At 34.5% G+C, this 17212-nt stretch overlaps 1 protein-coding gene and 1 long non-coding RNA gene across 2 annotated transcripts; one reads left to right on the top strand and one right to left on the bottom strand.

Annotated features, from left to right (window-relative positions):
• The first annotated feature begins 7664 nt into the window (after positions 1 to 7664).
• Positions 7665 to 8666, top strand: LOC145014846 (uncharacterized). Its single transcript, XR_013665652.1, has 2 exons — positions 7665 to 8036; positions 8423 to 8666. It is a non-coding gene; the product is annotated as an uncharacterized LOC145014846 (long non-coding RNA).
• On the bottom strand, positions 8525 to 15961 carry LOC145014845 (ABC transporter C family member 14-like). The gene is made up of 10 exons (XM_078973280.1): positions 15854 to 15961; positions 11570 to 14042; positions 10778 to 11488; positions 10534 to 10698; positions 10147 to 10441; positions 9847 to 10061; positions 9455 to 9760; positions 9296 to 9359; positions 8960 to 9199; positions 8525 to 8848 (listed from the first exon to the last, which is right to left on the bottom strand). Exons 2-10 carry the CDS (start codon positions 13970 to 13972, stop codon positions 8748 to 8750), a joined length of 4500 nt encoding a protein of 1499 aa, XP_078829406.1. The 5' UTR covers positions 13973 to 14042; positions 15854 to 15961; the 3' UTR covers positions 8525 to 8747.
• Between the last annotated feature and the right edge of the window lie 1251 nt (positions 15962 to 17212).

Below are 17212 nucleotides of genomic sequence, written 5' to 3'. Positions count from 1 at the left end.
GGTCCCGATATTCTCTGGTTGAGTCGAGAATCGGTGAGTCGAGGGATGACTCGGTGAGTTGTGTGCGAGTGGACTCAGAGTTGTTGGACTCGGCGAGTCTCGGGGTGACTCGGCGAGTTAGGTCGCAGATTGAGTGAAGTTCTGATTATGGGAACTCGACGAGTCACAGGGTTGACTCAGCGAGTAGGGTCAGTCAGGGGTTGACTTAGACTGAGGACTTTGATTTTGACCAAGGGTTGGCCGTTGACTTTTAGGGGTTGGTCAGCAATGTGGCCTTTAGGCCAAGAGAGGGGTAAAATAGTCTTTTACCCTTAAGAGGGTGTTATGAGAGGATTGATTCTAGTCTCGAGAGTTATATTCATGAGAGTATTTGCCTTACGTGTCAGGCGGTGGCGAGTTCGAGATTCAAGTGTGGGGATATCTGCTTTCTGCTTGCCAGGTGAGTCTTCTCACTATACTTTACCTTGAGTAGGTAACCAGAGTTATGTGATCAGAGTATTTGTATGCTATATGTACGTGATGTGTTGTACTGCATTACTTCTATGTGATTTATGTTGTGCATGTTTATAGAGTTGGAACCGGAAGGTTCCCAGAGTTAGAACCTGAGGGTTCACAGAGTTTGGGTGCACGGACCCATAGAGTTATAGCCTCGAGTGGCTAATATGTGTTATGTGTGGTATTTTGGGGAACTCACTAAGCTTCGTGCTTACAGTGTTTTGTGTGATGTTTTCAGGTTTCTTTCAGTATCACGAGACGACACCGGCTTGATTGTACACACCAGAGAAAGAGTCATTTTTTGGAGGATCCTGGTTTTCTATGCAAGTGAAAATGGAGTTATGTTTTGTAATTCGACTATGAATGAGATTTTAAACAAGTGCTTCTCTAGAATAAAATGATTATTTTAAATGAAAAATTTGTTTTGAAATTTACGGTGTTACAGTTGCTTTCACCAAAGCCACTGGATAGGATAATTTATGGAGAGAGAGAGAGAGAGAGGTTATTATGGTTTATTAATATATTATATGAATAATATATTAAAGGATAAATCATATAGTTTAATTAATATTACTCAATAATTAATTAAGAATTAATTGTGTGGCTAGAAGAGATTAATTAAACAAAAGGATTAAGGGGGACAAAATTTGGAGTGCAATCCCACTCTAATTTCATCCGAGGAGGCCTTATTCCAGAAGGTTCTCAAGCTGCTTAGGGCCTAAGTCATCTAATTAAGGTTTTGGCTGAAACCCTAGCAGGTCAACTATATAAGGGACCCCAGGGCTTCAGTTTTGGCTACCCTAAGAAACCCTAAGGTTACTATAGCTGAAATTGTGTCTTTCTTCTCCTCTCTCCTAGATCATCTTCTTGCTTGTGGTGTTTGTAAGTCATTAAAGGTGTTACACTTGTGACACTAACCTTCTTGAAGATTAAAGATTCTTGCAACTATTGAAAGGTATCATCTAAACTTGTTTTGTTATAGATTTCGATTTCATAGTATGCTAGATTAGGGTATTCAAGTCTTGGATGAATTGCATGTACAATAGAGAAACCTAGATCCAAGCTTTAGGGTTTTGCATATGCACATATGAATGTTCTTTTGTGTAAAACCCATCAAACTATTCACACAATATGAATAAGAAATTAAAAAAAAAGGTTCAAAGCAGATCATCACCATCATTTTTTACTACTAATTGATAAGAGTAACCAAAATAAGTATAGATTTAGGTTTGTGCTTTTAGCCATAATTAAACCGTTCACATATCTTCAACATAAATTTTTAGGTCTATTAGGATATAACACTTACCTATCTTCGTGCTATGTGATTTTTTTACAAATTATAACAACATATATACTTATCATGAAAAAAAAAAACTTTTTAATTTTAAGCTATAACTTTGTTGTTTACCGATATCAACAATATACAACACTTAATATCAACATCCTTACCTACCGTTTTCTTTAAATATTAATACATGAACCATATTAAAAGTAAGTTAAGAAGTATGAATTTGAATTATGAAATATTTTATTTCCTTGAATATCATATTTACGGTATTATAGACAAATTTTTTATTTGATTCTTAAATTTTCTATATGATCGTATTTATATGATAGAATAAATGGCATAATTACGCTCAATATTTTTTTTATTAAACTTTGTATGTATATATGCAACAACAATACTTTTTTTAAATGAACACTTTTCAAAATATTTAATTTAAATTAACAATTATAAAGTTAGAGACAAATTATCTAACTTTTTAAAAAAACTTAAATCTTATTAAATTAATTAAATTTTAAAAATATTTTTTCCGTTGTTTCCACGGGTTGTAACCTAGTGTGTGTGTGTGTGTGTGTGTGTGTGTGTATATATATATATATATATATATATATATATATATATATATAAAAGTTGAAAATCAAATATTTTTTTGCAAATATAAGGGTTTTCTTACAAATCGTAAAAAATCCTATTATTATTCTTTTATATAGAGTAAAACCGTATATTTTTACAAATGAGAACATTAATAAATGTAAAAACAAATCCCCTCTTCTAATAAAAGAATCTTAAAGTTGACACTTGTACGTGTCGTTTTTCTATACCAATCTTCTCTTAATTTCCCGCTCAAAAACTAAAATTCCAATTTACTAATTAGATTGCATTAAATCATAAACTTTCTAAACTGGCACCTATAGATCAGCAAAATGATTTTATGAAATGTATAACACTACATTGTATCTTCTTCTAAGAAGATTTATACATCGCCTCCCTTTCATAAGCCGAAGCTGCTCCCTAACCCTTGGACCTCACTGATGCCCCCTATCTCGATCCGGAAATCATTTATCATCTGATATTTCACTTGTGCCTCTTTCTCTTCTCAATACTCTATAGACGAACATCCTCTGAAATATACGTGCTTCAAACCTAAGAAGAGAGCATCAGGTTTGAACTTCTCTGATTTTTACACTTTTTTTGTTTAGATTTTGTCTCTTTCAACTTAGTTTTCTTCTATCTCAGTTCCTTCTATCAAACATTGATTTCTGGTGGTGGACAAATAATCTTTTTTATAATATTCATTCTCTTTACATATTCGATTTCCCCCTTTTCAGTTATTTTGGGATTCAAAGTTCTTTTTTGCAATTTTTCATATTCATAACATTATTATAATACTAATACCATTCATGTTTTGAACTTATACACAACATCCATGGATTAGAGAAGATGGAGAAGTGTAACGCCCGTAGATTAGTGCTAGTCAATTTAAGGACAATAAGCGTCAAAAATGACTTTTTTATGGAAGATTATTTTAAAGGAATAATCTTAACTAAGTTATAGTATATGTTATAAGGATTCCGTACATATAAATAACGTCGAAATCCGAGTTATAACGAAGAAGTTATGACCTGTCGAAATTTCGCAACAGAACCGGCACGATGCTGAATGACGTAAAAAGTGAATTTACGTTAGAGCGATATTTAGCTTTACCAGTCTAAACAAAAGTTGTAGAGTTCGTTAAACCGTGAGTGTGCATAAAAAGAACGTCCAAACCTGACTTCGTATGAGAAAATTTATTATTTTTCTAAGTTTTGACTTAGCGGTGTGCAGCCCGAATACTCGATTTGAGATCGAGAGGTTTTTAGCCGAAACAATCTAAATGAGAATCGAATATCTCGACGATAGTAGTCTAACAGTAAAAAGACAGACGAAAACGGACGTCGGATGAAGAAGTTATGAATTTATAACTGAGTTTTCCTATTCCGGCCTACTAAAAATAAATAATAAAAATAAATTTGAAATCAGCCGACGGAGTCTAAACAAAAGTTGTAGAGATGAGTCTCACCTACGCATGGATATAAAAAACATCGAAAACGGAGATCGTATGAAGAAGATATGAATTTCTAAAGTTTTTAAATAATTAAAATATATTAATTTAAATATAAAATCGGATAATATCGGAGGCATTGACGCATCGGTCCTATCCACCCGGTACGCCCCACGTACCTAAATGTACGCCCAGCGTACATGTCGATGGAGGATTACGCCCAGCGTAATTTGGGGTTACGCCCAGCGTATTTCGGGGTTTCAGCCCCTATAAATAGAACATAAGTGCTTCTGAGTTCTTTGCTTATTTTCTTCCTTTCTCTCTCGTTCTTGCATCGTTTTGCGTGCAAGAAATATCCCGAAGCCCCGGTATCATTCCCGAGACCCAAAGCGAGTCCCGAGGCCCCGAAGATCCCAGGAAGTGAAATTCTCGAGTCGAAGCTCTGCCCGCGAGAAGCCCGGTTTTTGCAAAGATCTTCCAGATCTACCGAAGAATACTACTTTTACAAGTCGTAGTGTTGTCCGAGCATCGTCTAATCAAGTGAGTGTGTGGTTACTTTCTTCTAACACATAAATATAAAGTATTAGCTATGAAATACGTGTTATGTGTTATATATTATTTGTCTATTTGAGATGAGCTTGGAATTGATGTTTTTATACGGGTGTTAAATGATTCAAACTATATATGTATTTTATATCTACAAAACATGTTGGGTAGAACATGGGTAGATGAAATAGTGGCAACTATGAGACGTAGTGCCTATTGTATAAACCTTGGTGACTATGGAGTTAGGGTCTATTGTATAAACCTTGGCGACTAGGGAGTTAGCGCATGTTGAGTAAACCTTGGCGACTATGGAGTTAGCGCTTGTGGAGTGAACCTTGGTGACTATGGAGTTAGCCCTGATAACTATGGATTTAGTACCTGATAGATAAACTTTGGCAGCAATGGACTTCGTGCCGATTCCTTAGGTAAATCCTTAGGAACAAGTGAATAAAGGATAGTTGATTCTTAGGGTAAAATCTTAAGAAATAAAGAAGATAATGGGGATGGGTAATTGGGTTGATTGCTTGATGATTAAATATGATAATTATATTATTGTGGGTTGAAAACCCTATATGCTCACCAGGCTCCCAAGTCTGACCCACTCAGTTTTCTTTGCATTATAGGTAATGACACAAGAGTATAAGTTGGTGGACTTGACGAGAGATTTTGGATTATAAATCAATAGTTATAAATAACTGTTGTAAGGTCTATTTTATACTGTTTATGCTTTTGGTCTGTATCGGAACATAACATCCCGGGATTTTGTTATTTAATGAAAATACATTTCTTTAAAGAAATGCTTTGATAAATTCTTATCATATTTTGTTTTGGGGACAAATTCCACAACCATTTTCTTTAAAAGATTTCTCTGATTTTACAAACAAAGCATAAACAAATCGATCTTTTCTAGCCGTGAAATTGGGGATGTCACAAGAAGCATCAGACAAGTCAATCAACAATCGACGGTGCAACCCTTTAGGGTGAAAGCAATTTTGAGTCATCAACGAACTCGAGAAAATCGATCTCTAAGGTTTTCTTAATATTATAACTTCCTCAGATTCCAGTATACATCTTACCCCTAATTGTGCAACGAGCATAATTTTTAATAAATTTCTTTAGGTGATTGCTGGAAATATCAACTTGTGAAATCCAAGGGCTAAAATCAATGTTTATGAACATGGACTGGAAAACAGTGGCATGACCACATGAACTTAAAACTTGCCAATGGGTCAAAACTCACTAAGTCTGAAGCTAGACAACTCATGGATGTTGTATGCTTTTTCTAATTTTCAAGATTTTTAGATTATCATATAATATTGGTTTTGACTTACGTAACTCTTACAGGCCGATGTGCATGGAAATGGATCAATTGAGTTAATCACAACAACAATGCATTGACCTCAACTGGATTGTGAAGAGGATTTATACAAAGCATTTTAGCATTTTGATACAAATGGAAGTGGGTATGCATTTCACATCTTGTGGGTAGAGTGTATTTTTGTAATTTCTCCATCTTAATTCTTGAAAAAAAAAAGAATTCAAATTAGACTGTGGTAATTGATAAATAATCTTAAAGTTGAAAGTTTAAGGGTTGCAAAATGGGAATGTATTTTCTTTATTACAAGTTTTTATGTTATGCCATCATCCATGTAGGATGTCCAAATGTTATTTGAAAGTCTAATGTTTTAATGAATGTACAATGCTATAGTATGGAAAAAAGAGTGGTATATATGTTTTATTTCTTTCATTTAACTTATAGGATAAAGACGTAATGACCCCATAAATCTTCTATAAATTTTAGCTTGAACTTTTTTGGGGGCAAAATGTTTCTTTGAAGAAAATCCAATATTGTTATCAAATATTCATGATATATGGTTTTGGTTTTTTGTCTAGCCATGTAGCATCCGTAAGTATCATTTGTTTTATGTCAGACAAATTATAATTCATTTATTGGATCACAACTAATAATATGGTATTCCGTTCTTTGCTTTTATGTTCCATAAAGATATTTTCAAACGTTATTTTTCTTTCAGATAATTTTTATTTGTTATCAGAGACTCAACAAATATAGGTTGCTATTTCTTTGAGTTTGACTGCATTTCGATTCAGATGTTGTTTTTTGGTTTTTTTCTTCATTTGATATTTTTGTTTGGCCTTTGTATTGAAGCATCTTGAGGATTTGTTTTGGGAGTTGTCTATGTTAGCAACCTCATAATGGAAGTTTTGGTCCACATATGTTGGATTTTTGCTCAGCATATGCTCATGGAAATAGAAAGTGATCATATTTCTAACTACATTAGACAATAAGGGGATTGAAGATTCATTGGTTTAGTCGCACTGATAGAGGATCGAAGCTTCCACCTAAAAAGGATTAGTTCCACCTATACATGATTGAAGTTTCATTGGAGTTTTCACAACTATTGGTCTTGAAGCTCATCTAAGGGACCATTCTCTTGGTCATCTGTTACACGTATTAAGAAGACTGGTAACATTTTTAAACATTGTTTTTTCTTCATTAATCGTTGAATCCAATTAAATATGTATAATTATTTTTTTTTCTTAAATGGTGCTAATATTATATTAACAGCTTTTTGAAGTTGTGAATTGGAAGTATTGAAAAGAATGATCCTTACAAAAATTTAAACAAAATGGTGCTTATAAAATGTGACTGGTATTTCAACTAATGAGTTCAGTTTTGTTGCCAATTTAATTATTGACATCAAGTTTTGTATTATTGATTTAATTGATTAAAAATCTACCATCTTTATTTTACTATTTCAATTTCATTTATATGGAGAAAAGTTTTCATACAAATTGAAAAATACGAATCGATGTCAATAATTGTAATGGTTATGAAATATAATCATTAAGGAAGAAGGTAATTCAAAGTATAATATACATTTAATTTCCCATTAAAAAAATTATTATATATCTTAAACATAAATGATTTCTTTCTAATTTGATAATTTGATAGAACATGCAGTACTATGGTCAACTATAGATATGTATTCTAAATCTAATAAATTAGTGTTATAACTTATAACAATAGTTGCTAAAATATAAAAATTACAAATAGACCATCATTATCTTAGAAAAGGCAATTGAGGGATATATATATATATATATATATATATATATATATATATATATATATATATATATATATATATATATATATATATATATATATATATATATATATATATATATATATATATATATATATATATATATATAATACTCTAATTAATGGTCAATCATTATACTTTTATTTTTATTGTTTTTATTTCTCACCCGTAGTATTACGGGATATAACCTAGTTTAAGATATAATCGAACGTTTTTCACAAATGAAATGATGCTTTTACTTTTAATGCAGTTTCTCCTTCCAAACGGAAGCGTTGTATCAGAGATCGGATAATACACGAGAGCTACCTCATGGTTTGGCAAAGTACCGTGTTCTTATCGGTTTCTACTTTTTATTTTCATTTTTAGCGGTGGCTGAAATGCGAGAGGGGGAGAACAACGCCAATGATTTTCGTGAAGAAGGATCATGGTAAGGAAGGAATATTAACTGCAATCGAGGTCAAGTGAAATGACAAGGTTTAGAGGCAATGTGTTGAAGGAAGTAGTCTCAGAAAAACGTGTCGGAACTGTCTGGGAAATTGAGGTATGTATGCAATCCGATTGAACGATCTTTGGTTAAAATTGATATTTTTATGGATAGTTAAGTGGATTATCACGTTAACAAGCTAATGAAATGAAAGTAAGAATCAGAATTTGATTCGGGACATAAATTTTGACCTAATAATGGTGCTTTGTCAAATCCTTCTGCGATGAGCTGTATTATATATATAATGTGAAACGGAACGATTGATGTGTATTTATATGAGTTTCTGCATGGATTGAAAGAATATAAGTAAAAAATGAGAAGAAATGGGTTTCTGATTATGAATTCGGACGAACTGTGTAGTGATTATGGTTAAGTTTCCTTAATAATTGCAATGCAAATTTTTGATGGACACTAACTGAAATGATATGATTTTTATTATTTAGTTCACAATTACGCCAACTTTATGAAGCTTGTAGAGTTGTCCCGAGTATTGGGCAGAAAGGCTTCAAACTGAGAGAGCAGAAAGGATCATAGACAAAGGAGCATTGGCAATTGCTAGTCCATGTATTCTTGGGGATTTGAATAGCCTCTTTGCCTCTTGTATACATAGAGGTTTTACAATCAAGAAACAAGTTTAAATAAGTGGTTGCTTGCTTTTGCTAATACATATTTCTATTGATTCCTAAATCATGCTTCATTCTTCTAACAAGGGCATGCTCTATGATGATAATTTGTTCGGTTCAATTATATGAGTAACATCAATGTCATTCATAAACCAGATGATCTGTTTGCATATTCCTGAACCAATGCCCCAAAAAGCGAGGGCCTTTCAATCAATTGCGAGGGTTTGTCAAATTCTTTTGCGTACCCTGTCACAACACATTAGATAAGTAAGCATTAAGCAGTTAGTTGACCTCAATTAGTTGAAGAAACTGATGAACATTCCATCAATGTTGGTGAATAAGAAAGTGTATATATACCTGCATCAATGACTAGAACCTGATCACAATCCATGACAGTGGGTATCCTATGAGCAATGCTAACGATTGTACAGTCTGCAAAATCTTCTCTTATGACTTTCTGAATCACAGCATCTGTTTGTGAGTCAACAGAAGCTGTTGCTTCATCCATGAACAACAGCCTGCTGTGCTTCAGCAAAACCCTTCCCAAACAGAGAAGTTGTCTTTGTCCCACACTCCAGTTATCCCCATTATCAACAACTAAAAAAAAAACCCAAAAAGAAGATTACATCTTTTCTTCTATTTTGAGTTTTGACAAAAAAAAAAAAAAAAAAAAAAAAAAAAAAATCCAAGTACCTGCAGAATCAAGTTTCCCAGGTTTTGCAGCTACGACATCATTAAGTTGGCATCGTTCGAGACTCTAAAAAGCATGTTGTTAGGTTAGATGGATTAAATTCAACGGAGGTGAGGTGAGTGAGTAAGATTTAAGAAAGAAAGCTTATATGACATATTTACCCTCCATATCTCCTCATCGGAATGTTTCCCAATAGGGTCAATGTTGCTTCTAACTGTGCCTTCAAAAAGGATGGGTTCTTGAGGAATGATGCCAAATCGAGACCTAAGATCATGAAGCCCAAGTGTGGAGATGTCAATACCATCAATGATGATACTTCCGCCAGATGGCTCCACCAGCCTAAACAGAACCTGGATCAAAGTTGATTTCCCACCACCTGTTCTACCAACAACACCAATCTTCTGCCCCCCTTCAATCTTTAAAGTAATCCCCTTGAGCACAAGAGGCGTGTTTGGGCGATATCTAACCTGTTCACAAGCCAACATTAATCAAGTTCAAGTTGACAGATATGAATTGGAATTGTTGAATCTTGATGATACAATATGTGGGCTACCTGCAAGCTTCTGAGCTCCAAACTGCCATGAGTAGGCCAATTTGGAGGAGGCGGGCCATCTTTCTTCACCCATTCTGCTTCTGATGGTATGTTTGTAAACTGTTTTATTCTTTCAACTGAAACCATTCGGTTTTCAACAAAGCAACTTGTGTATAAAGCCCAAAACAGCAGACCATTGAGCGACAATCCATACGAGAGTGACAATCCAACGTCCTCTGTGTTCAATTCATATAAGTGCCCATTAGATTAGAAATCTCAATGATTGGGTTGGGTTTTGAAAGTGGGAATGTATGTATGCACCTGGTTGAATGACGTTACTAGGTAAGATGATCATGAAAACAGTGGACACACAAAGAAATAAGCTTCCCAGAAACTCCATACGGAACCCTAACCATCCATTTGATCCGTTGTTGTGGAAATCCATTCGAAGATTTCCATCCACACGCTCAACATTCTCTTGAACAAAACTTCCTTGTTTTCCGAAGCACCGAATGGTCATTACCCCAGATATGCTCTCTGAGAAGTGGTGAATCACGGGTGCTTTTGTGATTGAGTCAAGTCGCGTTATTTCACGCGATGTCGCAAGGTAATACCCCTGAAGTAGTTACGCAAAAATATCATTTTTTTTTTTTTTTTTTGGTTTTGTATTATATAATTATGATGATGTGAGATAGACACTACACATACCCGATACCAGAAATTGAGCCACCCCAGTGGAACAAGTAGGAAGACTGTCGGCCAAGCGTATTGGCATGTTATGATGATGACACTAATCACAGACGTATACAAAGCAAGGCTCAAATTCATCATGAATGGAAGCAGAATATCGATGTTAGTTTGATCACTTGATGCCTGAAAAACATCCAACAAATCAAATAAGATTCATGTCGATATTATTAAAAATAATTTGATCCCTAGAAACAAACTATACCCGACTAAGAATTCTTCCGGAAGGCGTGGTGTCAAAAAATGACATTGGAGCATGAAGGATGCTGTGAAGAATCTGTTTAAAGAATTTCTGTGCAGTCTCGAGCCCAAGGAACATAGAGAATAGAGTTCTGCTAAATATCATGACAAATGCAACGCATGCAATAATTGCATAGACTCCAATGAAACGGGAAGGGTTGAAAGAAGCAACCCGGTCCTCTGAAGTTTCATAAGCCAACCAGTAATCACTACCCATCTGTGTGGCTTGCCACAACACCGTCAACAACAGAATTAGAACCACACCAGTCCACCCAAAAGCCTCGGTTGCATACACTTTGTATACATGTAAACTCACCCTTCCTGTTTCTCGCTCTTCATCTTCAATCAGTTTTGATGTTCCTATTATAGAACTCGACTGAGATCGTTCTAAAGCTTTTGGATTTTCTTTGTTTTCTTCCCTGGAGCTATGGCTAAGAGATTTTGTTAGGGTTTCTGGCTCGGTAGTAGACTCCATTTGTACTAGCTGCATTGAGGTCTCATGGGCTGATACTAAAGCTGAAAAATCCAGACCAGAATCAACCAGTTCATCATACTTTCCTGATTGTACGATCATCCCATCACGCATCACCAGGATAAGATCCACATTATGAAGGAAGTCAACTTGGTGAGTCACAAGTAAGACCGTCTTGTCTCTAAGGATACCCCTCACGCATTCCTGCATTCAACTAAATTTATGAGAATTTTTGTGTATGAAGAAGAAGAATGTTATTCGGTTTAACTAAAGAAATTCACGTGCCTTGAATATCTCTGAACCGGTGTGGGCGTCAACAGCACTAAACACATCATCAAGAAGATAAATGTCAGAATCTTGATAAACAGCTCGTGCAAGCTGAATCCGTTGCTTTTGGCCACCACTGAGATTAATCCCACGTTCCCCGATTTCAGTTTGATCTCCAAATCCCATCATTTCCAAGTCTTTCTCCAAACAACATGTTCTTATTACCCTCTTATACTTATGTCTATCCATTGGTGAACCAAACAGAATGTTTTCTTGAATCGTCCCGTTTTGAATCCATGCTGTTTGTGCTACATATGCAGTGCTCCCGGACACTTTGACCTTCCCTGAGATTTTGGGCATCTCACCCAGAACAGATGCAAGCAAAGACGATTTCCCAGAGCCTACAGTCCCTACAATGGCTGCGAGTTCACCTTTCTTGATCTCAAAGTTCAAGTTCTTAATCATATTCATACCCCCTTCTGAAGGCTCATCATTCCAGCTAAACGACCCGTTTTGGACTTCAACAGCAGTTTTAGCATCGCCATCTTGATCATGCCTCTCCACCCAACCCTCATCCAACTCCTTACTCATCATATACTCATCCAATCTCCCCAACGAGATCACCGCCTGAGAGAGCGAAATCATCGACTGTGGAAAACTCCAGAGCGGTTCTTGCAAGTTCTTGAACAGCGATGTGGCCGTGAAAACCGTCCCCGCATCAAACTTTATCCCGAGTAAAATCCCGCTCCCGAATGTAACCGTGGAGATAAACAAAGGCGTGCTCCATAAAATGATCATGTTTGAACCGACTGAATACATGAACTTGCAAAGCCAACCGTATTCAGACTCACGAAACGTCTCAATCCTCTTGTTGAAGTGTTCTTCCCAAGCTTGGAACTTGATCACCCTCATGTAACTAAGCATCTCATTTGTGGCCTTCATTCTCGAGTCACGACTCGTCATTATATTAAACTGGTACCGGTTGTTTCTTTTTGTACCCCAAAATACGAAAAGCAGAAGCACCAAAACCGCAATAAGAGTAACCACAGTTGACAATCCGAGGTACCCATAAAGAATGACTAACAACACCAGAACTTGAACGGGCATGAGCCAAATCGCGTGTAACTGAATCATAATATCGGAGAGCTGTTGAGCATCTACAGCCATGTAATTCACGATCTGGCCCACACCATGAGACTGTCGAGCTGAGCACGAGAGGCGTAAACCTTTCTTGTACAGAGAGGTTATGAGGGTTGACCGGATTGTCATCCCGAGCTTCTGCGAGTGGAAATTGAAATGGTGTGATGATAAAACTTCAATGAATTTAGCAACCAGAAGGATTGTGACAAGGTAATATCCTTCGAATGGAGAGTTGCTTTTCCCCGAGGTGAAGTCCACGAATCTTTGGATGAGTAGCGGCCCCACGTATGCAACACCCAGCTTTATGATTGCTAGGAATCCTGTGAATGTGATGTCTTTCCAGAAACAACGAAGCAGTGTGGTTCGAACCGGATGTTTCGACTTCTCTTCGGGTCTGGGCCAGTTTTGTTCGAAAAGGGACGACATTCTTTCGGCTCGGTGTTCTGGTGAAAGTGAAGGAATGTCTTCGAGTGTTAATGGGGTTTTGTAGCCTTTCTTCAACAATGGATTCAACCATAACCAGAATGTTTTTGATAAGATTGAAGCAGATGCCCATCCACTCACATTCGATGATTTGCTTAGTTCATCGGAAACCTCTGATTCCGTTGTCACTGTAATCCCGGTTGAACCGGTTACTGATGGAATCAAGAAGAAAGCTGTAAAAGGTAAATAGATTGATGCAATTAAGTCGCCGGTTTTCAACAATGGAGTGTTGGATACCAGACGGATGATACTTGAAGATGCGATTAGTGTAATGGCGATGAAGTTTAGCACCCAGAATATACGAAGAGAGACGGGATGAGTTCCTGCTTGAAATCTTTTCTCGTGGATGATCAGAACAAAGATTGTAACAAATGATATGGATTGAAGTAACCAAGAAGTTCCTTCGATCACCTTCCATGGCATCTGGGTGTTGTGGGTGAACCCCAGAAAGGATGAAAAAATGGCTAAAACAGCTAAAATGGCTGAAACAAGCAACGATAGTTTGAACCAAAGACTGGTTTTGACAGAAACTATGGTTTTATGAACTAGAGGTTCATTAATGGCAGAATTGGTGTTATTGTGGAAGGTGAATCTTGAATAGAGCTTTTGAAGTGCAAAAAGAAAGACGGTGAAGAGAAAGAGGGTATCAATGGAAGCTAAGAGTAGCCTTTGGGGGCATGGAGATAGCAAGATGAACTGTAGCCATGGAAGAAGAATGGATGAGTTGTGTGAGGTGTCGATTTCTGGAATGGCAGAGCTTGAAGAACAAGAGAGAGATGTGATCCAAGATGAAGTCATCTTTAATGTTTACAAGATGTCTAATTCTATATAAAATCTCAAAATTTTGCTATGCTTCATCTTCAACAATCTGTAACCAAAAAAAAAAAAAAAGCAGAAACATTCAAGAAATGATGATGGACAAGGAGATCTACGTGCAGGGGAGTTTAATAATTTCGAGGCCGGCAAATTCATTTTATAGTAGAAAGATTCTTTCAAGTAACAAAATTTTAACTTTAGGATGAAATTGCCTTGGTTTTAATGTGGGTATGATTATAATTTGTAAGTGTGTTCTAGTTTGACCAATCTTAACCTGTCATTTTCATTTATTTTTCTATCCTTGCTTTCATACAAATATATAATTTTTATTTACATTTCTTCCTAGTTTATAAAGATAAACTCTCCTATCAAATTATTGTAGAACTTTGTTGATCAAATTAAATAAATGTAGAATAGATATCGTATCAACTACACGTGTTATATTCTATTTTAATACTTTTATTATTTATATATGGGTTAACTTAATTTATTATATAATATGTGAAAAGAAATTATGTTGGTTTTAACAAATTAATTTGTGAAAAAGATCTCGTGAATATATTTAGAATGATCTCTATGTTGAATGTTGTCCACATTACTTTGTTTTTAACTTTATAAAAAAGTTACAAATATCAATATATATATATATATATATATATATATATATATATATATATATATATATATATATATATATAACTGATAAATAGCATGTTATACAACGAATTCAACCTACCTAATTGGTCTTCTTACTATTCTTATTGTATATATGGGCATAAAAAACCATTTATATACTGCACCTTTATTTTGTGTGTATCACTTTCCTAAAGAATAAAAGTGTCGTTTTAAAGGATTACTGAGGAACTATTTGTATACATACTGTTCTCTGCTACTCTGATGCGTGAACGCATCTCTTGTGAAAAGCTAACATTTTACACATTATAAGAAGGTGTTTGGGATTCATGTTTAAAGTGACTTTTTAGATTTTTTTGCTTTTTCAAAAAGCTAAAAGTTTAAAAAGATGTTTGGCAAATCTAAAATTCATTTTAAAATGATTTTTTGGCAAAAAAAAAAAAAAAGAAGAAGAATTTGTTTTAAAAGTTAGAAAATTATGACTTTTGGTAACTTTTGGTTTTTCTCTTTTTCATCCAAACACATTTTAAAACCTCATTTTAGAAAAAGCTATAAATCAAAATGTCTTTTTGTTGAAAATGAGTAATAGGTGTTGGCCTCACTATCCATAATTACAATTATGTCTCAAACATGACTAGAACCCTCAAAAGAGGCTGAAATCGACAACATCGACAACAGAGGTGACTTAGATGCTCTTACTAAACCAAAACTTATTATCTTGGGTAAGTGACTTAAATATCTTACTTATAAGCAAAATAATAGTGGCAAAATTACGATGTCCTTTTTCAGTTCACCTTCTTATCAAACTTATATCTATGATAACATCAGACATCACACTAGTAGTAGTAGTAGTATCCAAATAACCTTAATTTTTATCAATTTCAAAATCATATTTATCAAGATAACTATGTTCGGCCGGTTGGTAGAAAATCATTCAAATGAGAAGATAGAAACATTCTATTTTTCAGAAAGAAATAAATTTACTCAGATACGAATTTTGTATGGTTGATAGTTTGTTTACATCAATTGAATTGTTGAGATCTTCTACTATGAGATCATTACTAAAAGAACTTAACCAGAGTTACATTTAAATTTTGAATTATATATGTCCTTTAGGCATTATCATAGATTTTCTGACTTAATTTACTGAACGTAATTAGGGAATCAAAAAACAATTGTACATCATGATAAAATGATAGTTAGTGAGCATGAAGGAAAGTTGTATGTTACCTTTGTGGTAGAGAGGAAGAAGGACGACTCGAAAAACATTTGCATGGTGCTTAATTGTGAGTTGTCTTGTGGAGCAAATAAACCACACAGACCAAAACAGCACGCACACCCTCTGGGCGTCTTATAACAATTCACAAGCGTCTTAATCGCATAGCACCATGGACTCATGGTCATGGTGCGTGGACCTACCTAACCATGTGGGACTATGTGCTTCATAATTTCCACAAGTCACTTTCCTTTCTTACTTCATCTGTTTGGTATGAATGATGGACTTTTGTTCTTTAAATGAAAATATATGAAAATGTAATTTGTTAAAAAAAATAAACTACACAAATAACCTTTATGGTATGTTATTCTGTTTGGATTGATATATTTATTTATGTTGGTTATTTTAGTGTTCATCATTTATTTAGTGTAATTGGGAGGGTTGTGGTCCCTCCTGATCTTTTAGTTAGAAGTAGCTTCCCAAACCCATTTTTTTTTCACCGTTTATTCATTTAGTGAGTATAAACAAAGGTTATGTTCCAGTTTTTTGGGCTCTCACGAATTTGAACAATTTTTCTACTCTATAAAACGTTGCTTTATGTTTTGTGCCAAAAAAATTAAACAATAATAATAATAATATTGAACCAATCCAATATATCCGGTTAGTTGAGTTCTTATTTGTTGAGCATAGTCAACTAGATTTGATTGTATGACAAAATCCAAAATCCAATAGATAACTAAATCATATCTATTATATAAGAAAATATCAAATATCCAAAGATGAACACTGCCACATGATGTTCAAGATGTATAAATATGATGACATGACTAAATCATTAATCAAATTTGTTGGAGGGTTTATTTTTTAAAATTTTATTTTTATTTTTAAATTAAAAGAAAAGTGTATTAGTATAAATAAATGAGTTTTCGTATCAATGTTGTTCATTAAAGAAAGTATTAAAATTTCTAGCATCCCAACCAATAATTTATCCCAAAAAATCAAGCCGAACCCTAAAACGATGACTATAAAAATAAAACATAAGTCTTGTGACAAAAACAATAAAATATTTTGTCTCTATATGATGATAGTGGGAGTGAGATGGTTGCTTGCCAATTTGGACCCTCTCATCTATAGATTTTCTTGGAACTTGAAAGATTAGTGGGGAATTTTGTTTTTGGTTTGTGTGGACAATGAAAGGCCTATATTTTACATCAACAAACATTTTATTAATACTGCCTTCACTATAACTTTCATATTTGTAAGTTAAAATCAAACTAGTATTTATCTCATCACTCGTATTGTCTCAGAAAACTCGTTTACAATTAAAGAAATTAAAACTTAAAAAAAAAAAAGTTATGTAAGAGATCAAAACC

Source organism: Lactuca saligna, chromosome 9 (genome assembly GCF_052625555.1).
Source record: "Lactuca saligna cultivar CGN05327 chromosome 9, ASM5262555v1, whole genome shotgun sequence".
NCBI lineage: Eukaryota > Viridiplantae > Streptophyta > Magnoliopsida > Asterales > Asteraceae > Lactuca > Lactuca saligna.
Note: the sequence above shows the minus strand (reverse complement) of the source record. Positions and strands in the feature narration are given on the sequence as shown.